General features: G+C 54.5%; 1 protein-coding gene across 1 annotated transcript in view; it reads right to left on the minus strand.

The window, feature by feature from the left end:
• Positions 1–23,871, minus strand: part of SOX13 (SRY-box transcription factor 13) — a 29,559-nt gene extending 5,688 nt beyond the window's left edge. Inside the window, exons 1-5 of the mRNA XM_058039595.1 lie at positions 23,819–23,871; positions 2,322–2,523; positions 1,411–1,516; positions 1,190–1,276; positions 635–807 (exon numbers count right to left, since the gene is read on the minus strand). Coding sequence (XP_057895578.1) covers positions 635–807; positions 1,190–1,276; positions 1,411–1,516; positions 2,322–2,522 — 567 coding nt within the window. The 5' untranslated portion in view covers position 2,523; positions 23,819–23,871. The remainder of the gene's footprint in view (positions 1–634; positions 808–1,189; positions 1,277–1,410; positions 1,517–2,321; positions 2,524–23,818) is intronic.
• Between the last annotated feature and the right edge of the window lie 2,129 nt (positions 23,872–26,000).

Here is a 26,000-nt window from a genome sequence, read left to right on the forward strand (position 1 = left end):
TGCGGAGGGGACAGTGGCGTTGGTGACATCAAGGACAGCGCCAGGCTGGCTTCCGGCCTGACAGAACCCGGCCAGCACCACCAAAAAAAGGGTGGCAAGGGGTCCCCAGGGCTGTGGGATGGGCAGGAGGAGAGGCTGAGCTGCCCCGAGCCACCTCGAGGGAGTGACACAAGTGACACACAAGTGCTGAGTGACAGCATATGTGTAACACATATATTCTGTGTGTCACAGCCCAGGTGTGACAGTGGTGTCACCCCTGCCCTCGGGAGAGGAAAATCCAAGGTGTTCAAGGAGCAGGTGAGCACAGGCAGGAGGCACCTGGGGTGGTTTGTTCACCTTGAGGAGCTCAACCCCCATCTCCATCCACCCTTGGTCCTCCCAGCTCTGAGGGCTTTGGGATGGGAACACAAAATGAGACCCCAAAGCCATAACAGATCCCCAGACAGATCCCAAAGGGATCTATCCCTCTAACCAGGGACATTGAAGACTTTGGGGTGCGAAATGAGAGGCAGAAAAGTCCTAAAGCCACCAGAGCCACCACTGGATGAGTAGGGAATGTCAGACTGGGGAGGAATGGGAAGATGCCCACACTCTGATCCCAAAGGGACCCTGAACTGGGGGTGACAGTCCCCACCTGCTCCTGCTGCTGCCGTGCCAGCTCCATCTGCTGCTGCTGCTTCTCGAAGAGCATGGTGGCCATGTTCTTCTGCTCCGAGTGCGCCGTCAGCAGCTGGTCCCGCAGCGTGGACAGCTGGTTGATCATCACCAGCAGCTGCAGCTCCTTCTCCGCCAGGCTCTCCTGCGTTCCTGGGGGGAAAAAAACCCGAGTAGATGTGGGTCAGGGGGTGGGGAGAGGGTCAGGCACAAGGTGGGATGGAGGTGGTTTTGGTTAAGGAGTGTAATTCCCATTTCCTATGACCGGGGAGATTGAAGACTTTGGGGTGGGAAATGTGAGGCGAAGGAGTCCTAAAGCCACCAGAGCAGAGCCACCATCGACCAGGGAATGCAGATTTGGGAGAAATTGAAAGATCTCTACGTGCTGAACCCCACCCACCTACGCAGAGACGCTCAAAAAAAAAAAAAAAACAATTAAAAAAGAGACAAATCCCAATGAAACGCGGACATTCCCCTCCTGCTTTGGTGCTCCCAGCTGGGATGGAGGAGGGAGCTCGGTGGAGGTGGATCCCACCTTTCACTTCCTTGGATTCAGCCGCGTTCCGGCCCAGCAGCCGCTCCTTCCAGTCACTGGCCAGCAGCTTCTCGATGGTTGGCATCACTGGGGACAAGGACAGGGACAAGAAGACAACCACATGAGCACATCCCAAGGCTCTGCAGCGCAGCTCCATCCACCCCACAGCTCTGGGGAAATCCCAAGAGGCAGGGAAGGAATCCCTTAGGAACATTTCCCACCTTCCTTCAGGTTCCTGTTGAAGTCCAGCTTCTCCTGGCCGCTCCCGGCCGGCTCGAAGGCGGAGCGCCGCGGCTCGGGGACGTCTCCGGAGGGAGAGCGGGATTCCTGAGGGACACAGAATGTCACTGCCACCCCCAGGGACACCCTCAGCATGGGACATGCCCGTCTGGTGGGATGTTGGCAGCTGGAGCACGCTCTGGCAGGCACGTTCCCTGAGTCCCATCTAGAGAGCATCATGGAAAAGCTGGAATTGTCCCCTGAGCTCCTCTCCCCTCTGAGGGCAGAGCGGGGAGAGGGAAAAACCCCAGGACAATGGGAAAGGGAGGCTGAAGGGATGGGGAACACCTGGAGAGGGTTGTTGGGGGTTCCACACCAAAGGTGAAGCCCTCAAAGCCCAAGGATGACCCCAGAGCAGCCCCAGGTTTGCAATAGGCAAAGCTGAGCTCTCGTTCCCAATTTTCCAGGATTTTGGAGCTCAATCCTCAGGGAAACCAACCTTTCACACCCTGGGAGCTCTCATTCCCAATTTTCCAGGATTTTGGAGCTCAAACCTCAGAGAAACCAACCCTTCACACCCTGGGAGCTCTCGTTCTCAATTTTCCAGGATTTTGGAGCTCAAACCTCAGAGAAACCAACCCTTCACACCCTGGGAGCACTTGTTCCTGCTTTTCCAGGTTTTTGGGGCTCAATCCTCAGGGAAAACAACCCTTCATACTCTGGGAGCTCTTGTTCCTAGTTTTCCATGTTTTTAGGCTCAAAAGAACAGCCAAAAAATCCTTGGGAAAGCCTCAAATTTTAGTGTTAATTCCTCGGGATGAGGAAAAACCATGCAGGGGAGCAGCCACCGTCTCCTCCATGGGACGGAGGGCCTGGAGCAGGGCTGGGGGCAGCACCAAATTGTCACACCCACCTGTGGCAGGGCCTGGGGGTCGGTGCCATCCCTGGGAGGTGGCCCTGGGGGGTCGTGGGGCCGGGGGTCAGCGCTGGGGGCAGCCCCCGGGGGGGTTTCAGGGCTGCCCTCCTTCTTCTCCTCGGTCTTGACGGCGCAGTTCACCATGGTGCCCGCTCCATCCAGCTCCGGGGGTGGAGAGACGGGGCTCCTCATGGACATCCTGGGGACAGCAGGGATGTCACCATGGGCATCCACGGGGTGTGGGCACCCCTCTGCCAGCCTGGCCCTGCACTGCGTGCCCCATGGTGCAAGGACAGCGTCCCTGGGGTTTGCCGTGGGCAAAGCTGAGCTCTTGCTCCTGGTTCTCCAGGTTTTTGGGGTTTGATCCTTGGGGAAACCAACCCTTCACACCCTGGGAGCTATTGTTCCCGGTTCTCCGGGTTTTTGGGGCTCAAACCTCAGAGAAACCGACTCTTTACACCTTGAGAGGTTTTTTTCCTGGTTTTCCAGATTTTTGGGGCTCAATCCTCAGGGAAACCGACCCTTCACACCCTGGGAGCTCTTGTTCCTGGTTCTCTGGATTTTCAGGCCTCAATCCTCAGGGAACCCAACCCTTCACACCCTGGGAGCTCTTGCTCCCACTTTTCCAGATTTTTGGGGCTCAATCCTCAAGGAACCCAACCCTTCACACTCTGGGAGCTCTTGTTCCTGGTTCTCTGGGTTTTCAGGCCTCAATCCTCAGGGAAACCAGCCCTTCACATCTTGGGAGCTCTTGTTCCCACTTTTCCAGATTTTTGGGGCTCAATCCTCAGGGAACCCAACCCTTCACACACTGGGAGCTCTTGTTCCCAATTCTCCAGGTTTTTGGGGCTCAACCCTTGGGAAAACCAACCCTTCACACCCTGGGATGGAGGGATAAGTTCCTAAAGGCAACCCGGAGATCCCAGAGATTGGCAGTGAGGGACAGCTTGAGGGACCTTCATGCCACATCCAGCAAGCCCAGGCTGAGGGTGACAGGGACCAGCACCCCTGGAAAGCCATCGGAGCAGCCGCGGGTTTCCCCATCCAACGGGAAGGGGAAATCCTGGCTCTGCCCAACAATGGCTGGGACGGCACCAGGACGGCTCCTCCAGGAACCCCTGGCACAGGAGGGAGCTGGGACCAGGACTGACTACCAGAGTGGCTCCTCCAGGAGTCCCTGGCATGGAATGGATGTAGGACCAGGACTGGGCAGCAGAACGGTTCCTGTGGGAGACCCTGCCATGAGATGGACCTGGGACTGGCCACCAGAATGGTTCCTCCAGGAATGCCCAGCCATGGGATGGACCTGGAACCAGGACTGGCCACCAAAACTCCTCCTCCAGGAATCCTTGGAATGAGATGGGACCAGGACTGGCCACCAAAATGGCTCCTCTGGGAGTCCCCAGCACAGGAGGGACCTGGGACCAGCCACCAGAATGGCTCCTCCAGGAATCCTTGGAATGTGATGAGACCGGGCACCAGAATGGCTCCTGTGGGAATCCCTGCCATGGAATGGGATTGGGACTGGCACCAGAATGGTTCCTCTGGGAGTCCCTGGCACAGGAGGGACCTGGGACCAGGACTGGCCACCAAAACTGCTCCTCCAGGAGTCTCTGCCATGAGATGGACCCGAGACCAGGACTAGCCACCAGAACGGTTCCTCCAGAAGTCCCTGGCACAGCACCACGCAGGCCCTGCCAGGACAAGGGCAAGACCCCAGAAATGGCTCTCCCTGACCCCACAAACCCCTTTGGGCGCCAAGCCCCATCCCAATCCCTGTGCTGCCGGACAGACATCGCAGGAATGACGATGAGTTTTATAGGGAACGGGCTGTAGAGGACCCCAAGCACTGGAGTTCCACGGGGTTTGTCCCCAAAAAATGCGTCCCACTCCTCACTCAGGGTGCCAGGGCTGCCAAGAGCGAGTGCCAGGATCAGTGGTGCCCACGGGGATTTGGCTTCTGTGGCCACCAAGCCTCACACCACACAGCAAGAACGGGGACAAGCATTGTCCTCGCCTTTCAGCGGGAATAATGGGAAAAGGAGGCAGCTAAGGAAGGGATTTATCCCAGAATCGGGAGCTGGGTTGTGGAAGTGCCCTGCAATGGGGACAGCACCTGCCTGGGGGCTGCCACCCCAAACCCAGCACCCTTTCCCCTCCCAGACCCCCCTCAGGAGCCCCTCAAGGCAGTTTGGGGGTGCAAAGCGGGGCGGGGAGGGCTGAGCTGGGCCGCCCGGCTTGGGGGCAGCAATTACATAACAAACAAAGCCCGGCTCAAGCTGCGAATTAATCAAACGGCTGAAAATAAAACCTTCCTCTCAGGAACTTCAAACAAAAGAAATGAAAACAACAAGGCCGGCTGGGTAATGAAAAGCCAGGGCTGTGAATAGGGGACAAAAGGAAGTGGAACAATGGGGTGTTGGACAAAAGCAATAAAGTAAAGGGAAGTGTGACAGCTCCACAATAGGGCACTGTGCTCGCCAGCCTTTCTGATCTTAGCGGGCCTTTTTTTAATCTCGGTTCCCTCGCCCTCCGCCGAACAAACCCGCCGGGTTTCCTCCCGGCCCCGCATTGCCCGGGGGCTGCCGCATCCTGCGGCGCCCCTTCCTGCCCCGGCTCACCTTGGCCCCCAAAATCACCGGGAAGGACCGGCCCCGGTGGGAAGCTGTGCCCGCTCCAGCAAGGATTGGCCTTGTGGGGATGTTTTAAATGGGGAAACTGAGGCAGGAACGCACAGCACCTCAGGTGTGTGTGAAACTCCCATTTTTCCCAGGTTTTTTGGTGTTTTATCCGCACAAAAAATGCAAATTTTGTAGTTTTGGGATGCTCCACGGCACAGAGCGATGGCTTTGGTTTGAGGCAGGCACAAAATCCCATCCCAGCCCTCCCACAGGTCCCGTTCCCATTGTGCTTCACCTCCCGGTGCAGGCACTGGAAGTTCACTCTTAAAATGGGGCCAGGCTTTAATAGGGCCGTGTTTGAAAGAGGCCTCCTCGAGGGTTTGTTATCCACCCCACCGAGCAAACAAAAAAAAGGGGAAAAGGGGAAAACGGCGCTGTTATCTCATTGCGGGCGGGTCTCAGGTGCGAGCTCCGGGGCTGCCTGGGGCACACAATGGGCACGGAACAATCGCCCTGGCACGGCCCTGAAAGGATCTTCTCGGTTTGTAATGTTCCCCATTAAATCCAGGGTGGGGAGGAAGGGAGGGAATGGGGTTGGGATGGAAAGCGCCAGCCCGGAGGATGGAAACAGATCCCAAATCCTCATGGGATGCTTCCTTCCCTCACAGCTTTTTGGGGGCTCATCCCACAAGCCCTGAAATTCCCACATTTCACCTTTCCTGCCAATCCCAGCCCGGCAGCTCCAAGATTTTGGGGATGGTGACAGTTTGTGTTTCCCAGTCTGTGGCCGCGAACGGCACGTCCTGCAATTCTCCCGGTGGCCGTGCCACCCTTCCTGCCCGCCAGCCAGGCCTGATCCTATCGGCAGAACAGCTCCAGGGGCTGGGAAAAGGGGATGAGGTGCCAGAAAACCCCCACCCTGCCCGGCACCGGTTTGGGGATCTGAGGGATGCCAAAATCGCAGCACTGCAGGAGTTTGGGATCCAGGAGATGCCAAAATCCCACAGCCTGGGATCCAGGAGAATCCAGGAGATGCTGAGATCCTGGCACTGCAGAAGTTTGGGTCCAGGAGATCCTAAAATCCCAGCACTGCAGGATCTTGGGATCCAGATGTTGAGATCCTGGCAGTGCAGGATTTTGGGATACAGATGTTGAGATCCCGGCACTGCAGGAGTTTGGAGATCCAAGAGGCAATGGGATTCCAGCACAAATGGAATTTGGGGATCCAAGAGATGCTGAGATCCCAGCACAGCAGGAATTTGGGATCCAAGAAACACCCAAGACCCAGGCACTGCAGGAGTTTGGGATCCAGATGTTGAGACCCTGACACTACAGGAGTTTGGGATCCAGATGTTGAGACCCCAGCACTGCAGGAGTTTGGGAATTCAAGGGGCAGTGAAATTCCAGAACTTCAAGAGTTTGGGGATCTGAGAGATGTGGCGAGCAAGAGATGCCGAGATCCTGGCACTGCAGGATCTTGGGGACCCAAGAGCCACCAAGATCCCTCACCCCGTGTCACATCACTGCTGCCTCAGGGCTCTTCCTGCCCCTCATTTTGGGGACAATCCCACCCCAGGGACAGCAAAGAGACCCTTGGTGAGCTGCATGCCCAGATTTTTGGGATCACCCTGCCCTCTCCTGCCCATCAGGTTCTCCCAGATCCTGAAATTCTTGCTCTCCTCCCTCCCAAAGCTCTCCATCCACATCTCTTCCCTTCAGAACCCCAACATGGTTCCCAATCACTCCAAAAAAACCTTCATCCCACCACCGGAGCCCAGGAAATTTGGCAAAACAAGGAAAAACCCGTGGAGGAAACACCAGAAGAGCAACGCCGGCACGAGCAGCAGCCGCGACACCCCTGGGAGAGGGCAGAGGAAAAAATAAAGACACACACGGAGATTTTCCTCTTCCAGGCAGGACCTGAGGAATCCCGGCCGGCCACCGGGACAGACAATAGCCCATCTCCTGCCAGACGAGCGGGGCCGCTTTCCTGCCAGACTTGGAATGTCCTTTCGGGGCCGCTTCCAAGCGTTTCCGCCCCGGGTGTCTTCCAAGAGAGAAAAGAATGGATGTTTGCTCCGCCGTGCCCGGCCAGGGATGGCCAGGGGTGGCCCGTGGCCCTGCCTGGGGGAAGTTCATGGGGCTGCTGGTCCTTCCCTGGGGATCCAGAGCATCCCAGGATTCGGGGTCGTTCCCTGGGAATGGCAGGTGGCCGTGAGGGAGGTGGGATGTGACATCCGTGCATGGCGGTGGGAGAAAGGTGGGTGAGGAAATGCAAGACCCCGGGGTTTGATAGTTTAGAAAAATTTGGTTTTAAACCCCAAAAAGCAACGGAATGAGAATTTTCAGGCCCAAAAATGCCACCACCGCCATGTCAGAGCCACAGGGTTTGCTGGCTGTATAAAACTCTTTTTTAACCCAAAAGGCAACAGAGTGAGCGTTTTCAGCCCCAGAAATGCCATCATCACCATGTCAGAGCCACAGGGTTTTCTGGTTCTAAAAAATTGGTTTTTAACCCCAAAAGACAATGGGATGAGGGCTTTTAGACTCAGAAATGCCACCCCCACCATGTGAGAGCCACAGAACCTTGTCACTGCTCAGAGCCCGTGTCCCCTGCCAGGGTTGTGTCTCCAAGGTTCTGGTTCTGAAAAATCATTTTTTAACCCCAAAAGGGATGAGAGTTTTCAGCCCCAGAAATGCCATCATCACCATGTCAGAGCCACAGGGTTTTCTGGTTCTGAAAAATTAGTTTTTAACCCCAAAATGCCACTGAGTGAGGATTTTCAGCTCCAGAAGTGCCACCACCACCATCATATCAGAGCCACAAGGTTTTCTGCTTATGAAAAATAATTTTTAGCCTCAAAAGGCAATGGAATGAGAATTTTCAGCCCCAAAATTGCCACCACCACCATGTCAGAGCCACAAGGTTTTTGATACTGAAAAAGGCAACAGGATGAGAATTTTCAGCCTCAGAAATGGCACCAGCATCATGTCAGAATCACAGGGTTTGCTGCTTATGAAAAATTGGTTTTTAACTCCAAAAGGCAACTGGATGAGCGTTTTCCGTCCCAAAATTGCCACCACCACCACATGAGAGCCACAGAACCTTGTCACTGCTCAGAGCCCATGTCCCCTGCCAGGGCTGTGTCCCCAAGGTTCTGGCTCTGAAAAATCATTTTTTTAACCCCAAAAGACAACAGAATGAGCGTTTTCAGCCCCAGAAATGCCATCACTATCACGTAAGAGCCACTGGATTTTCTGGTTCTGCAAAAAACATTTTTTAGCCCCAAAAGGCAACGGGATGAGCGTTTTCAGCCCCAGAAATGGCACCAGCAGCACGTGAGAGCCACAGCTCCTCGTGTCACTGCTCAGTGCCCGTGTCCCCTGCCCGGGCTGTGTCCCCACCCCACTGCCTCACAAAGCAGCAGTGGAAACGCTCCAAATTTGGGCTCAGCCCCATCCTCGGCCGCCTCCGCCTTCTCGACACCTCGGCAGCAGAAAAACGCAAAGAGAGCTCAGGGCGCCGGAAAAGCTGCAAAATCCGCCCTGAGATGGAAGAACTTTGGTGGCCACAGGAGATTTGGGGAGGGGGAAGCTCCGAGGGGCAGCAGGAGCAGGATGGGAATTGCCTGGTTTGTCCTTTCCCAGTGGAAAATCCCCATCCCAAAGAGAGCCCCAGACCCCAAATGCCGGTTTCCATCCCAGCACAGCCTTTGGGATGAGCAGGAGCTGGGATGCCCCGCTGTCCACCCAAACCAGGTGGGTGTTTGTCCATCCTCCACCCATCCTCAGCTCCCTGAAGGAGATTTCTCCTTCCCTGAAGGACAAACGGGCTCTGGAAACATCCAGAAATGTCACCATGGGGTCAGGGTAGGGCGGTGACGTGTCGGTGACAGGGCCAACATCACGGAAACTCCCGTCACAGGAAGGGGTTGGGGTCACCCCTCTGCTTGTGCCACCCCCATTTCCACCATGTCCCCTCTCCAGGGGTGTGGCACCCCAGCCTGGTGTCCCCATGGAGGGATGTCCCCTCCTCACCCTTGGAATTCTCAGCACAGACACATTATGGGGTTTTTTGGGAGTGCAGCGTCAACTTTCCGTTTTTTAAGATGAAAAGGAGCAATCAAGGTCTCCAAGGTGAACCCTAAAGAAATTACAACCATTTTAACCAATTTTATCCCCAAAAGCCCCCAGCCTGCCTCTTCCAAAGGCCTCCAGGCCATACCCAGGGTTATTAATGAGGTGCACATTGCCCTGATGAATTCCTGCAGAGTTTTGGGGGCAAATCCAATCAATCCCACTCTCCAAAACTTGAGGAAAGAGGGAAATTCGCAGGGATTCATCCCTAAATCCTCTCAAATGCAAGGCAGGGAGGAAAAGGGAATTCCTGGGTCAAGGGGAAGAGGAGGATCTGGGAGTCTCCATGGGATGCTCCATGTTCTCCATCAGGGATGTTTCCCATCCCCTATAAATCCCAGGATCCTTGTGTCCCAGGAAATGGGATGAGGACTAAACTGCAGATCTGCCCTCAGTGATTTTCCTGATTTTCCCATGGGATTGTCTTTCTTGGCCAAATCCAACCCATCCCCTTGGGGCTTGTCCTCCCTGTGTCCTGCAGGATCCAGGTGGGTGGGAATGGGGAAACAAAACTCCCAACAAAGCCTGAGAAGGGTGAGTCAAACCCCACACATCCCCTGTGGGCACTGGGATCAGGATCCGTGCCCCACACATCACTGGGATCATAATCCATGCCCCACACATCACTGGGATCAGGATCCATGCCCCACACATCACTGGGATCAGGATCTGTGCCCCACACATCACTGGGATCAGAATCTGTGCCCCACACATCACTGGGATTGGTTGGATCCATGCCCCACACATCACTGGGATCAGGATCCATGCCCCACACATCACTGGGATCAAGATCTGTGCCCCACACATCCCCGGGGTCAGGATCTGTGCCCCACACATCACTGGGATCAGGATCTGTGCCCCACACATCACTGGGATCCCTTGGGTCCATGCCCCACACATCACTGGGATCATAATCCATGCCCCACACATCACTGGGATCAGAATCCATGCCCCACACATCACTGGGATCAGGATCCGTGCCCCACACATCACTGGGATCATAATCCATGCCCCACACATCACTGGGATCATAATCCATGCCCCACACATCACTGGGATCAAGATCCGTGCCCCACACATCACTGGGATCAGGATCCATGCCCCACACATCACTGGGATCCCTTGGGTCCATGCCCCACACATCACTGGGATTGGTTGGATCTGTGCCCCACACATCACTGGGATCAGGATCTGTGCCCCACACATCACTGGGATCAGGATCCATGCCCCACACATCCCCTGTGGGCACCTGGATCCATCCCAACCTCTGGGACCCATCCCAGTTTCCCTTTGCATGGAGAATTTCCATCTCCCTCTGCTTTCCCACTACTCCAAGGGGGGTTCATCCTTTAGAAGCCCAAAAACCAGCTGGGACCTTCCTTCCCAACCCCAAATCCAGGGATTCTGCCTCCCACGAGCCTGTGTGTGTGTGACAAAACCCAGCCAGGAGGTCCATAATTATCCAAATTAAACCCCATCCCTGGAACATAATTACCCAAACAAAACCCAATCCCTGGAACATAATTGTCCAAATAAAACCCAATCCCTGGAACATAATTACCCAAATAAATCCCAATCCCTGGAAGCAGCCGGATCCTTCCCTGGCCCGGGGCCACCTCTTTTCACAGCCACGACCCAAACACATTTTTCCTTTTGCTGTGGGGAGGGTTTGAAAAAAAAAAAAAACCAAAAAAAACCCGGCTGAACCTCAGGTGGAACTTCCTGGCTGTGGGATTTATGAGGCGGGAATGATCTCATCAGGGAAGCGGAGGAAACTCCGCTGGAATTATTTCCAACCCCACAAAATCCCGGGAACAATCCCAGGAGGAGCCACGTGATGGCCCTGGGAGCAGCGCTGGTCATTCCCGTTTCCTGGACTCCAGAGAAGATTTGGGAGCTTTGGGTTGGTTCTGCCCCTTCAGGAGATAAATCCATAAGGAAAAGGGTCCTTGCAGCACCTTCGGCACATCCAGGGAATTTTACGGGGTTTTAGGGGAAGGGGATGCTCAGGAGAGGGAAATCAAGGCCAGGGAGAAGTCTGAGAGCACAAAGTTTCCTTCCCAGAAAATCACAGGTTTAAACCTCTAGGAAAAAGCAAAATCCTTTTTTTAATCCCCTTTTTCCTCTGCCCTTCCCATCCCTCCCTGCATTAAAACCCTAAAAAAAACCAAAATGTTCCCTCTTTAATAGAGGCAATCTTGGCACTCTGAAAAATGGGGATTTACCCTTTTTCCCTTTTTTTTTCCGTATCAGAAATAAATATTAAAAGATGTTTTGGATCCAAAATAGAGGCAATCCTGGCGCTCTGAATAATGGGGATTTACCCTTTTCCCCATTTTATTTTCCTGCATCAGAAATAAACTTTAAAATTGGATCCAAAATAGAGGCAACCCTGGCGCTCTGAATAATGGGGATTTACCCTTTTTTCCCATTTTATTTTCCTGCATCAGAAATAAACTTTAAAACTGGATCCAAAATAGAGGCAACCCTGGCGCTCTGAATAATGGGGATTTACCTTTTTTTTTTTTCCTTCATCAGAAATAAACTTTAAAAGATATTTTGGATCCAAACTCCCATGGGTGCTGAGCCTTTATCCCGAACCCAGCAGAGTTTGGGATCATCCCCACAACCCACAGAGGGGTTCTGGGGGTAGCTCCAGATCTTTGGGGATCCAGAGAAATCCTGAAATCCTCCAGCAGAAATCCCTGGAGCAGCTCCTCCACCCCCTTGCTCCCCAAGACGATGGGAACGAAATTCAAAAAAGTGACAAAACCCGGAGAAATAAAGAAAAAATCTGCGATGAGGATGGGGACAACTCACCCAAAAGCTGGCACGGCAAGCCTGGCACGGTGAGCCTGGCACGGCTCCCTCCTTGCCCTGCCCTGGCCCCAGAGCGGGGTTTATCGGGGTGGCCGATCTCGGTGGCGTTTTTGTGTCACTCGTGTCACTCAGCGTTTCCAGGCACGGCCGGGGGCGGGGGGCTCGGCTGAGGCGCCGAGCGCAAACTGAGATTTTAATCAGGGATTTCAACCAGACTTGACTTGAAACCTGACTTCAGAGCAGAATTTCAAGCAGATTTTAGACCAGAATTTAAAGCAGGATTTAAACCAGAATTTAAAGCAGATTTTCTGATCGCCCGAGGGAGGGAGGGCCAAGATTTCCAATCCTTTTCCTGGCCCTATTGGGAAAAAAAAATCCCAAAGCAGGGCTCGGCCTCCTGCCCTGCAGCTCCCAGTGGGAGGGAAGCTCTTCTCAAACTCTTTTTCCATGGGAAACCCATGGGTGGAGTTGGAGATGTGCAGAACTTGGTGCTGGGTCCATCCCAGTCCCTTGAGTTTTATGAGATTTTAAACATTCTATTAATTCCTTATTTTCCCAGGTTTTTTGGGGTCCACTCCATGTCAAAACCCGTATCCATAACCCCCCATCTTTGAGCTTTTATGAGATTTTCAATCTTCCAATAATTCCTTATTTTCCAGGTTTTTGGGGAGTTCATCCCAGACAACAATCTCCCATCCTTGAGCTTTTATAGCATTTTCCACCTCCCAATAATTCTTTATTTTTCCAGGTGTTTCGGGGTTCATCCCCCGTCAAACCCCATATCCATAACCACCTATCCTTGAGCTTTTATGGGATTTTAAACCTTCCAATAATTCCATATCTTCCAGGTTTTTGGGGTGTCCATCCCCATGTCAAACCCCACATCCACAACCCCCAACTCTCAACCTTTTACGGCATTTTCCACCTTCCACCAACCCGTTCTTTTTCCACCTTTTCCCATTTGCGGGCACCAATCCCCCTGGAGTTTCCCAGGATTGCTGGGCACACCCAGGAGCACCCAAGGGTGCTCAGAGCCAGCTCTGGGGTCTGTCACCAGCAGCACCCAAGCTCCCAATCGCACCCCAAAATCTTTTGGGGCCGCGTTTCCGCCCCGCGGCCGCAGCCGGCAGCGCCCCGGAAACCTTTGGGGTCCCTGAAGCATCCTGAGCTGCAGCAAACACGTCCTCACCTCCAGATTGTCCCCAAAAGGGACATGGAGGGACAAAAAGGGACATGGGGGGGACATGAAGACAATTCCCAAATTTGGGGTGCGGGGACTTCCGGATGTTGGGGTTGCTTCATGTTCCAGTAATGGGATTTTTTAATGGTTATTTGGGAGGTGCCCCAGGAGCCATCAGGGCCTTCATGAACTTCACTGTGAGGGAAAAGGTGCCACTGGCTGCTCCTCACCTGTCCCAAAATCATCTCCTGTCCCAAAATCATCCCCTGCCCCTAAATCATCTCCTCCCCCAAAATCATCTCCTGTCCCCAAAATCATCTCCAGCCCCAAAATCATCTCCTGTCCCCACATCATATCTCCTGTTCCAAATCATCTGCTCCAAAATTATCATCTGCCTCAAAATCATCTCCCGACCCCCAAATCATCTACCCCCAAATCATCTACCCCAAAATCATCTCCTGTCCCAAATCATCCCCTGCCCCAAAATCATCTGACCCCCAAATAATCTCCTGTCCCAAAATAATCTCCTGCCCCAAAGTCATTCCCTTCCCCAAAATCATCTGTCCCCAAATCATCCCCTGCCCCCAAATCATCTCCTGCCCCCAAATCCCTCCCCAGATTCAGCCCTGACTCCGTTCCCGTTGGGCTCACAGGGGTCAGGGATGGATGGGTTGGATGAAACCCCTTGAGCAGAACATTTTTGTCCCCGTTTCCTCGCCCAGCCGGGGTTGTTTGGGTGCCGTTTGCCTGCTTTGGGGTGCGGCTTTGGGTTCCTGAGCTCACCCCCCACCTTGGGGTGACGCCGAGCATCCGCTGGCGGCGGCGCTTCCGCGGCCTCACGTGTGCCGGGAGCTGCAGGAGCGCCCAGCAGCCATTGCTGCCGCTCTTTTGTCATTTTTGGGGCATTATTTCAGCTCACAGAGACACCCCCTGGTTCTGGGGTTTGGCATTTGGGGTTTGGGACACCCCACTTCGCGTCCCGCTGCGGGATCCAAAGGGATTTGGGAGCAGCGACTTCGGGATTGCGACAATCCCAAAGGGATGGATTTGGGGTTTGGGTCGCAACCCTCCTCTCCCTGTTGCGTTTGGGGGAATTAAAAACCAGCAAATTCAGCTCTGGGGTGGGCTCCTCACCTCGGGGGGAGCAGAGGGATTTGGGAATGAGAGTTTTGGGAAGGAGAGTTTTGGGAATGAGGGATTTGGGGTGGTTTTCACTGCACAACAAAAATCCAGCACAGACCAGAAGTTTTGGCAACAAGGGGTTCTGGGAATGAAAGTTTTGGGAATGAGATTTTTGGGGTGGTTTTCACTGCACAACAGAAATTCAGCACAGACCAGAACTTTTGGTTGGGAATGAGGTTTTTGGGAATGAGGGTTTTGGAATGAGGGTTTTGGGATCAAAGGTTTTTGGGGTTGTTTTCCCTGCACAACAAAATCCCATCACACACCAGAAGCCACCTGCCCTCCCCATTTGGGATGGGATATCAAACTGATCTCCCCATGTCCCACAGCACACGAGGGGTTCGTGGTGTTGGTGGCACCTGTGTCACTCCCTGCCCTGTCCCAGTGTCCCCTGGGCCCTCTGAGCAGTGGGAATTGGCAGCTCTGGCCTCCAGGAAAACAAATGGATTTGGTGGGGGGAATTTTGGGTGTTTGCAGTCTGAGGAGTCCCAGGCTCCTGTGTTTGTTCCCTGGGCTGTACCAGCTCTGCCCAGCCCCCAGGATGAGCTTTTTTTCGGGGAAAACACACAAATCCCACATCCAAAAACGTGTTTTCCCCAGCCAGATTCCCAGCGCAAGCCCACAAACCAGAGGAAACCCAACAGCAAGGAGCCAGAACGGGATCCCAGAGAACCCAAATCCCTAAAAGAGCCCCTAAAAGCAGCAAATCCTGCTCTGCCCTGCCCATCCTGCAGCTGGGCTCTCCGGGGGACCTCCCTGCTCCTAAAATCCACATGGAAAAGCAGCGGGACGGGGCTCCCCGCTGGAGCAGCCGCGCGGGGTCCGTGCCACCCGTGCCACCCCCGCCCGTCCCCGCCGCGGCTCCGGGCACGCTCCCGAGCCAGCCGTGCCCCGGGGGACCCCGCTTTCCGCTGGGCGTGAGAGCAGAACAATGGGGCCGAGCCCTCCATTGTTCCAGACAAAAGATAAGGCCGGGCTCTGGCATTCCCCAGCGGCCGCCCTGCTCGGGAGCTGCTGTTCCTTCCCGGCCCTGCCATTCCCAGGCTCTGCCGTTCCTGGTTCTGCCATTCCCGGTTCTGCCATTCCCAGGCTCTGCCGTTCCTGGTTCTGCCATTCCCAGGCTCTGGTGTTCCTGGTTCTGCCATTCCCGGTTCTGCCATCCCCAGGCTCTGCCATTCCCCAGCTCTGCCATTCCCGGTTCTGCCATTCCCGGTTCTGCCATTCCCCGGCTCTGCCGTTCCTGGTTCTGCCATTCCTAATTCTGCCATTCCCCAGCTCTGCCATTCCCCAGCTCTGCCATTCCCCAGCTCTGCCATTCCCAGGCTCTGCCGTCCCTGGTTCTGCCGTTCCCGGTTCTGCCATTCCTAATTCTGCCATTCCCAGGCTCTGCCATTCCCAGGCTCTGGTGTTCCCGGTTCTGCCATTCCTGGTTCTGCCATTCCCGGTTCTGCCATTCTTAATTCTGCCATTCCCCAGCTTTGCCATTCCCCGGTTCTGCCGTTCCTAGGCTTTGCCATTTCCCAACTCTGCCATTCCCAGGCTCTGGTATTCCTGGTTCTGCCATTCCTCATTTCTGCCATTCCCAGCTTTGCCATTCCCATTTCTGTCGTTCTCCAGCTCTGGCATTTCTGGTTCTGCTGTTCCCAATTTCTGCCATTCCCAGGTTCTGCCATTCCCCATTTCTGCCATTTTTCAGCTCTGACATTCCCAGCTCTGCCATTCTCAGCTTTGCCATTCCCTATTTCTCCCATTCCCAGGCTCTGCCAGTCCTAATTCTGCCATTCCCAGGTTCGCCATTCCCCACCTCTGTCATTCCCAGCTCTGCAATTCTCAATTCCTGCCATTCCCCAGCTCTGGCATTCCCAATTTTGCCATTCCCAACTCTGCCATTCCCCAGCTTTACCATTCCCAGACTCTGCCATTCCCCAGATTTACCATTCCCAATATCTGCCATTCCCAGGCTCTGCCATTCTCAGCTCTGCCATCCCCAGGTTCTGCCATTCCCCATTTTTGCCATTCCCAAGCTCTGCCATTCCTAATTGTGCCATTTCAAATTTCTGCCATTTCAAATTTCTGCCATTCCCAGCTTTGCCATTCCCAGGCTCTGCCATTCCCATCTTTGGCACTCCTGGTTCTGCCGTTCCCCATTTCTGCCATTCCTAATTCTAATATTCCCATCTTTGCAATTCCCAATTCTGCCATTCCCAGTTTCTCTCAGTCCCCAGGCTCTGCCATTGCCCATTTCTGTCATTCCCCATTTCTGCCAATCCCAGGCTCTGCCATTCTCCATTTCTGCCATTCTCAGCTCTGCAACTCCCAATTTCTGCCATTCCAAATTTTTGCCATCCCCAGGGTCAGGGCAGCGAATTTTCCAAGCCATCCCCACAGCAGGTGACCCCTTGGGGCTGTTGGAGGGATCAGTCTGAAATATCTGAAATTTTGCCCCTCTACAATGTGAAGCTCCATTCCCAGGTCTGAAATATCTGAAATTTTGCCCCTCTACAATGTAAAGCTCCATTCCCAGATCTGAAATATTTGAAATTTTGCCTCTCTGCAATTTAAAGCTCCATTCCCAAGTCTGAAATATCTGGAATTTTGCTTTTCTGTAGCTCCCTGAGCTGCAGGAGCCCGGGCAGTGCCCAGCACCCGGCAGCTCTGTGGGGGCCAGGGCAGACCCCAGCCCTGCAGGGGCTCCCTGGAGGGTGCAGGATGGGCTGGAAACACGGAGATGTTTTCCAGCAGAACTGTCAGAAACTGCATTAATTTATTTCCCTTCTGCGTGTTCCCCGCTGGGTTAAAGCGGGTGGGGAGCGCTGATGCATCGCGCAAAACTCCGGCCCGAGCTCCCTCCCTGTGGTGCGAATAAAGCAAACCGAACCAGAACCCAAACCCAAACCCGAACCCGAACCTGAATCAAAACCCCAACCAGAAGCCAAACCAGAACAGAACCAGAACCCAAACCCAAACCAGAACCTGAACTCAAACCTGAACCCGAACCTGAACTCAAACCCAAATCAGAACCCAAAGCCAAACCCGAACCAGAACCGGGACCAGGACCAGAACCTGAACCCAAACTCAAACCCAAACCCGAACCAGAGCCAGAACCTGAACCCAAACTCAAACCCAAACCAGAACCAGAGCCAGAACCTGAACCCAAACTCAAACCTGAACTCAAACCCAAATCAAATCAGAACCCAAAACCAAACTCAAACCAGAACCAGAACCTGAACCTGAACTCAAACCCAAACCAGAACCAGAGTCAGAACCTGAACCCGAACTCAAACCCAAACCAGAACCAGAACCAGAGCCAGAACCTGAATCCAAGCCCGAACTTGAACTCAAACCCAAACCTGAACCCGAACCAGAATCTGGACCCGAACTTAAACCCAAACCTAAACTTGAACCTGAACCCAAATCCAAATTGGAACCCAAATTAGGACCCAAACCCAAATCCCAATCCCAACCCAAACCCAGTCTGAACCTGAACCCGAACCCGAACCCAAACCCAAACCCAAACCCAAACCCAATCTGAGCTTGAACCCGAACCCAAACCTGAACCAGAACCCAAAAATGCTGCAGGGAGGAGCGCGCAGAGCCCGGAGAGCCCAGCTCTGTTCTCGGGGTGGCCGCGGAGCTGCCGGGACCCCCGGCCTGAGAGCGCCTGGCCCGGCTCGGCTCAGCTCAGCACGGTTTGGCTCAGCCCGGCTCAGCTCAGCCCGGCCCGGCCCGGGGGCAGCGCGGCTCTCCCGGCTCTGCCTCCCGCTGAGAGCAGCGGCTCCGGCAGCTCCGCGGCTCGTCTGGGGCTGCTCAGCTCCTCCCGAGCCTCAAAGCTCCTTCATTATCATCCTTGATCCTCCTGAGCCCCCCAGATCCTCCCGAGAACCTCACAGCTCCTCCTCAGCCCCCCGAGATCCTCCTGAGAACCCCATAGCTTCTCCTCAGCCCTCTCAGATCCTCCTGATCCCCCCCAGATCCTTCATAATCATCCCTGAGACCCCACAGCTCCTCCTGATCCCCCCAGATCCTTCATAATCATCCCTGATCCCCCCCAGATCCCTCATAATCATCCCTGAGACCTCACAGCTCCTCCTGATCCCCCCCAGATCCTTCATCATCATCCCTGAGACCCCACAGCTCCTCCTGATCCCCCCAGATCCTTCATAATCATCCCTGATCCCCCCCAGATCCCTCATAATCATCCCTGAGACCCCACAGACCCCCAGCTCCTCTTGAGCCCCCCAGATCCTTCACTGCCATCCCTGAGCCCCCCTCAGCTCTTCCTGATCCCCCCAGCTCCTCCTGAGCCCCACAGCTCCTCAATAACCACCCCCAACACCCCCAGCTCCTCGTGAGTCCCCCAAAACTTCTCCTTCCCCACCTCTGATCCCCCCTAGATCCTCCTGAGCCCCCCAAACTCTCCTCCATCCTCAGCCCTGAGCCCCTCCAGCTCCCCCCACTTTTCTCAGCCCCCCAAAAGCAGCAGCTCAGACCCCCCCCTCTCTTTCCCCAGGGGTTCAGGGCGGCTTTAGGGGCTCCAGGATCCCAAATCTCTTTTCCAGCCCTGGGAATCCCGGCATGGGGAGCCGTGGAATTCTCCCCCGGAGCACAGAACAAAAGAGGGCAGCGGCTCCTGCGGGGCCCCGCGGGCTCGGGGCAGGCGCTGCCCGGCCATCAGGGGATTGTTTTGCTCCAAAAAAAAAAAAAAGAAATGGGATTTTGAAGGAAAATGAGCGGCGGGAGTTTCCCCAGCACGGCCGGGACAGCAGGAGCGGCGCTGCCCCAGGGTGTTGAAGGTGGTCCCGACAGCGACCCCAGAAGGTGTTAAAGGTGGTGCCTGGGTGGTCAGAGGTTTTTTTGGAAGCTTTTTTGGGATTTCTGCCATCCCACGAGCGGGCACGGAGCCCTGGTGCCAGCTGGGAATGTTTGCAGTGGGATAAAGCTGGAACGAGCAGGAACGTGGCTCTGGGGGTGACAGCACCCCTGAGGCCCCAAACCCGCAGGATCGGCTCTGAGGGACCCCCAAAAGTGATGCCAGCAGCTGCGGCCACCCCAACATCCCTGAAAGTTCGTTTGGGTTTGTTGTTTGTGGGTTGGGATCCTGGAGATGAGCACAGGGAGGGCTGGGACAGCAGCAGCTTCCAGAGATCAATCAGGGCATCCCACAGATTCCCTCACACATCCCACAGATTCCCTCACACATCCCAGAGATTCCCTCCACACATCCCAGAGATTCCCTCACACATCCCAGAGATTCCCTCACACATCCCAGAGATTCCCTCACACATCCCAGAGATTCTATCCACACACCCCACCTGCATCCCAAAGATTCCCTCCACACATCCCACCTGCATTCCAGAGATTCCCTTCATCTGCATCCCAAAGAATCTTCAGATTCCCTTCATCTGAATCCCAGTGCATCCCAGAGATTCCTGTCACCTTTATCCCAGAAATTCCCTTCATCTGCATCCCAAAGATTCCCTCCACACATCCCAGTGCATCCCAAAGATTTCCTCCACCTGTATCCCAAAGATTTCCTAAACCTGTATCCCAAAGATTCCCTCCACCCATCCCAGAGATTCCTGTCACCTTTATCCCAAAGATTCCCTCCACCCATCCCAGAGATTCCTGTCACCTTTATCCCAGAGATTTCCTCCACACATCCCACCTGCATCCCAAAGATTTCCTCCACCTGTGTGCCACAGATTGCTTTCATCTGAATCCCAAAAATTCCCTTCACTTTCATCTGAATCCCAAAAATTCCCTTCACTTTCCTCCTAAAGATTCCCTTCACCTGCACCCCACAGGTTCCCATCACCTGCATCTCAAAAATTCCTGTCATCTGCACCCCAAAGATTCCCATCGACTTCATCCCAAAGATTCCCTCCACCTGTATCCCAGAGATTCCCTTCATCTGAATCCCAAAGATTCCCATCACCTCCATCCCAGAGATTCCCTTCCCCTGTACCCCAAAGATTCCCATCACCTGTACCTCAATAATTCCCATTATCACCTGTACCCCAAAGATTCCCATCGTCTCCATCCCAAAGATTCCCTTCCTCTGCATCCCAGAGATTCCCTTCATCTACATCCCAAAAATTCCAGTCACCTGTACCCCAAAGATTCCCATCATTTGTACCCCAAATATTCCCTCCTCCTGTACCCCAAAGATTCCCATCATTTATACCCCAAATATTCCCTCCTCCTGTACCCCAAAGATTCCCTTCCCCTGCACCCCAAAAATTCCCTCCACCTCCACCCCACGGGGATTCTCTCTCCCACCCCCCATCCCCACCAGGAAAATCCCAATCCCTGTGCCCCAAACCCCAGCAGGGATGGATTCCCCACCCTTTTTTGGGGGTTCAGACCCCCCAAAACCTCACCTGGGGGATTCAAACCACCCCAAAGCCACCTTCACCCCACGGCTGCTCTGCCCTGAGAGCCCTGATCCCAGCTGAGCACAAAGGACCCCAGAAAACCCCAACATTAAAAATAATCCCAGTGCCGGAGCAGATTTACTGTACCCCTCTTTTCAGGGACCCCAGAAAAGACCAAAATTAAAAATAATCCTGCTGAAAATTTGGTTTTAAAATGCTCCCCTTTCCAGGAGCGCCAGCAAATCCCAAAATTAAAAATAACCCCAGTGCCAGAGCAGCTTTAACATGCTCCCCTTCCCAGGGACCCCAGAAAACCCCAAAATCAAAGATAACACCACTGAAAAAGCAGTTTCATATGCTCCTTTGCCCAAAAACCCCAGAAAACCCCAAAATTAAAAATAATCTTGCTGAAAATTTGCTTTCAATGTGCTCCCGTTTGGGGGGACCACAGAAACCCCCAAAATTAAAAATAATCCTGCTGAAAAATTGGTTTTAAAATGCTCCCCTGCCCAGGAGTGCCAGCAACCCCCAAAATTAGAAATCATCCCACTGAAAAAGCAGTTTTAACGTGCTTCCCTTCCCAGGAACCCCAGAAACCCCCAAAATTAAAAATAACCCTGCTGAAAAATTTGTTTTAAAATGCTCCCCTTACCAGCAAACCCCAAAATTAAAAATAACCCCATTGCCAGAGCAGCTTTACCGTGCTCCCCTTCCCAGGAACCCCAGAAACCCCCAAAATTAAAAATAATCTTGCTGAAAAATTGCTTTCAATGTGTTCCCGTTTTGGGGGACCACAGAAACCCCCAAAATTAAAAATAATCTTGCTGAAAAATTGCTTTCAAAGTGTTCCCCTTCCCAGCAAACCCCAAAATTAAAAATAACCCCATTGCCAGGGCAGCTTTACCGTGCTCCCTTCCCAGGGACACAAACCCTTCCCCTGCAGCCCATAAATGAAATTTAAGCCCCTGGAGCACATAACAACTTTACGAGCTGCTCCACGTCCCCCACCCCAGCCTGGCAGGGCACAGATTCCCCCCTTGGCCTGGAGGAATAATGATAATAATGGACATTTCGGCAGGGAGACAAAAAGTCCAGAAATTCTCCCCTCAGGACATCTCCAAGCCTGGGATAAACTTCGCTGTGAGACAGATTTAGGGAGAGGGGAGGGTGAAGGTAAAAAAAAAAGCAAGGGGGGAGCTGAGATTTTTCCAAGGGAGAAAAAAGAGATTTAAAAAAAAAAAAAAAAAGGTATTTTTAAAAAAAATTTGGATTAAAAAAATGGGGATTTAAAAAAAAAATCAGGATTTAAAAAAAATCGGGATTTTAAAAAAAATCGGAATTTTTAAAAAAATCGGGATTTAAAAAAAATTGAATTAAAAACATGGGATTAAAAAACATGGGATTAAAAAAAAATTTGGGATTTTTGGTGGCATGGGAGGGGCATAAATCGGTGTGAAAGGAGAGGATGATGAGGGTGAAAATGTGTCAGGAAAACCTGTCCTGAGCCTGGCGCGGTTGTTAAAGGCTCAAAGGCCGGCTGCTATTTTAAACAGCACAAAAGCATCCGAAAATCGCCTGGTTTTGAAAAGAAAAGAGAAAAAAAAAAAAAGATTAAAAAAAGAGACTGAAAAAGTAGTGTATCAGTGTCACCGGAATGGATCCTCCGAATGAAATTGAACCGAGAGAGGAAATTGCAGGAATTACAAACAGGAGTTATCGGCTCCATAGGGGAGGGAGGGACCTTATCGGGGAAAAAAATCCCATTAACCGAGTTAATTCTCCTTTTTTCACACCCCGAATCCATCACCGCCGCTTTTCTTGGGGAGTTTTCCGAGCCCGAGGTGCTCAGGAGCCTCCAGCACATTTTCCCTGGAAATCGATCATCAGGGGTGGAAAGCGCGGAAAATTTCTGGTTTTTCGCCTTTTTCGCCCCAAATCCTCCCCTTCAGGACCACGCAGCTCCCGCGTTTCCCTTCCCCGCTCAACTTTGCCGGGTTGAAATCGCCGAGATTAAATTTTTCCGCTCTCGAGGGGTTTAAAAAACCCAAATTTCCCCCAAATTTCCCCAAATTTCCCCCAGTCCTGCAGGACCATCCCCGCTGTGGGGTCTCCCCCGGCCCGGGGATGTCGCTGTGATGGTGACAAGGTTTGTGTCCCCTCAAAGCCACAGAGATCAGCGCTGTCCCCGCTCCCGAAGCCTCTATCGCGACAGTGTCGCGGTGTCGGAGCCTGTCGCCACCCGCGGGTGACACCGGCCGGGCTCTCCCGTGTCGCCTGTCCCCGGGGTGGGTGCACCCAAAGTGTCGCGTGTCCCGTGGGGACAGCGATGGAGGACGGGACAAGAGGTGGCGACAACGGGGACCCCAACGCGCTGCGGGCGGGCACGGCCGTGTCCCCCCAAAGGCCACCAACCAACCCCAGGACACACGCGGCTCTGTCCGTCCGTCCGTCTGTCTGTCCTGCGCACCGTGGGGACACCGGCTCGGTCCCCCCTGTCCCCGTGTCCCCAAATCAACGAGCGGGGGCCGCCCTCTGTGTCCGCACAGACCCCGGAGCGGGGATTAACCCCTCACCTGCCGGGTTTAACCCTTCACCTGCCGGGTTTAACTAACCCCTCTCCTGCCCGAATTAACTCCTCTCCTGCCCGAATTAACTCCTCCTCTTTTGCCGGGATTAATTAACCCCTCTCCTGCCGGGATTAATTAACCCCTCTCCTGCCGGGCTCCCCGGAGCTGCGTGGGGCGCTCGCAGCGGAGTTCACATCCCCGAACTTCGCGGGGCTCAGCGGGGCCGGCCCCGGGCCCCTTTTCCCCTTTTCCCTTCTCCTCCTCAAGCCCAGGGGTTTTGAGGGGCTTCTCCCGCTCCGTTCCCTCAGCCGCGACTCCTGAGAGTGCTCCCCGACCCCCGAGGGTGCTCGGCACCCCGGGGCTGTATCGGTGCCCCCCGGGGCTGTATCGGTGCCCCCCGGGTTGTGCCGCTTCCCCTCGAGGCTCTGCTGGTTCCCCTCGAGGCTGTGCCGGTGCCTCCCGAGCTCTATCGGTGCCCCCGGGCTGTGCTGGTGCCCCCCGGCCTGTGCCGGTTCCTCCCGGGTTGTCTCGGTGCCCCTGGGGCTGTCTCGGTGCCCCCGGGGCTGTATCGGTGCCCCTCGGGCTGTGCCAGCTCCCCCCCGGCCGCACTCACAGCTCCGCTGCGCTGAGCCCCGGTGCCGCCTCCGCCGGTGCTGCCGGTGCCGGTCCCGCCCCGGTGCCGGTGCCGGTCTCACCCCGGTGCCGGTTCTGCCAGTCCCGGTGCCGGTCCCGGTGCCGGTTCTGCCGCCGCTGCCGCCGCCACCGCCTCAGGTCCGCTCCATGTCCCCAGCGCCTCCTCTGGGAGCTGCCCCGGCGCCGGGCGGAGAGAGGGAGCGAGGAGGAGGAGGAGGAGGAGGAGGAGGAGGAGGAGGAGGAGGAGGAGGAGGAGGAGGGCCCCGCTCCAGCCAGCCAGCAGCCGCCTCCGGGGCGGCCCCGCGCCCGACCCCTCCCCTCAGAGCCCCCGGCCCACGTGTGACAGCGCCGGGGCTCCCACGCCGTGCCCGGAGCTCCGCGCAGAGCCCTGACCCCCCCCAGAGGCTGGGGGGCACTCGGAGGGGTCTGGGGGGACACCCCAAAACCCCCCCAGCACCCCGGGGTGGGCGGGCACCGAGCGGAGCCCCCTCGCTCCCAGCCGTGCCTGGATTTTCGAGAGGCCACCCCACATTCCCAGGGCCCCCAAAATCACAACGCGCCAGGGGCAGACCCCAAAATCCGCCTTAAAACTTGGGGATCGCCCCGAGTTTTGCTCCTTTGCTCCAAAATCCGCCTTCCAATTTGGGGATCGCCCCGAGTTTTGCTCCTTTGCCCCAAAATCCGCCTTCCAACTTGGGGGTCACCCCGAGTTTTACTCCTTGTTCATCCCCCACTTCTCTTTTCCCCCTGGAAATTCCTGACGTCCAATTCCATTCCAGCACCCCAGAAATCCCTGAGGAGAATTCCGGAGCCGCTCCCTGACCGAACCGCGGAGGGCAAAGGCGGGAACAGAGATCAGAACAGGAGAGCTCACCTGGGCAGGCCAGGTGGGGCACAGGGGGGGATCGGTGCCCCTGGCAGCCCTGGCACCGCTGCGCCCTGGATGCCAGCCCGGCCCCATTGTGAGGCTCAGCCCGAGTGGAACGGTCCCATTGTGGGAGCACTTCGGGAATTCTTCCCGCTCCCATCCTTGCCAGCTTGGCTGGTGGCCAGCGTGGAAACTTCCTGATGCCCCAAATCAATCATCCCCCGGCCCTACAAACGCCCCAAAGGTGAGGCCCTCTGAGCTCACCTCCCTCGGGGCCTCTCGGAGCTCCCAAACTCCCAGGTTTGGGATTTTCAAAGGGTTTTGCAGATTACAACCCGCTAAAACATCCCCAGGCTCCTCCAGATCCCAAAAGGTTTTTCCCTTTTCCAATCCCAAAAGATTTCCTCTTTTCCTACCCTAAAGGGTTTCCCCTTTTCCAATCCCTAAAGGATTTCCCATTTTCCAACCCCAAAAGTGTTTCCCTTTTTCCAATCCCAAAAGGATTTCTCCTTTTCCAATCCTTAAAATATTTCCCCTTTTCCAATCCCTACAGATTTCCCCTTTTCCAGTCCCAAAGGATTTCCTCTTTTCCATTTCCTAAAGTGTTTCCCCTTTTCCAATCCCAAAATAATTTTCCCTTTTCCAATCCCTAAAAGTCTCCCTTCTTCCAATCCCTAAAGGATTTCCCCTTTTCCAATCCTTAAAGGGTTTCCCATTTTCCAACCCCAAAATAGTTTCCCCTTTTCCAGTCCCTAAAGAGTTTCCCTTTTTCTAATCCCAAAAGGTTTTCCCATTTTCCAATCCCAAAAGAGTTTCCTCTTTTCCAATCCCAAAGGGTTTCCCCTTTTCCAGTTCCAAAAGGGGATTTGAATTATTTCATAATGAAGTCATAATTTCAGGGAAACCCATGGAATCATTAAAAGGATTAAGTGCTGCTAAACCCTTTTGTCTTTTCTTTTTGCACCCACCCCTTTTGTGTGCCATGGCAAGGCTGGCACGGAGCAAGGGGAACAACTGGCAGCCCCCCAGCTGGACAAACGGACAGACGGACACGATTCCCACACATTTTGGGATGGAAAACCAGGAGCTCACTTGGATCCACGAGGTTTTTCATACCTGGGGACCCCTCAGGATCTCCCCACACCCCAAATCCAGCGCCCCACACTCCTCACCCTGCAGCAGCTGCGGGAATTCCATCTCCACCTTCCGCATGGAATCCAATCCAGGGACAGGGACAGAGACAGGGATAGGGGACAGGGACAGGGACAGGGGACAGGGACAGGGACAGGGACAG

Source organism: Melospiza georgiana, chromosome 23, assembly GCF_028018845.1.
Source record: "Melospiza georgiana isolate bMelGeo1 chromosome 23, bMelGeo1.pri, whole genome shotgun sequence".
NCBI classification, from domain to species: Eukaryota; Metazoa; Chordata; class Aves; order Passeriformes; family Passerellidae; genus Melospiza; species Melospiza georgiana.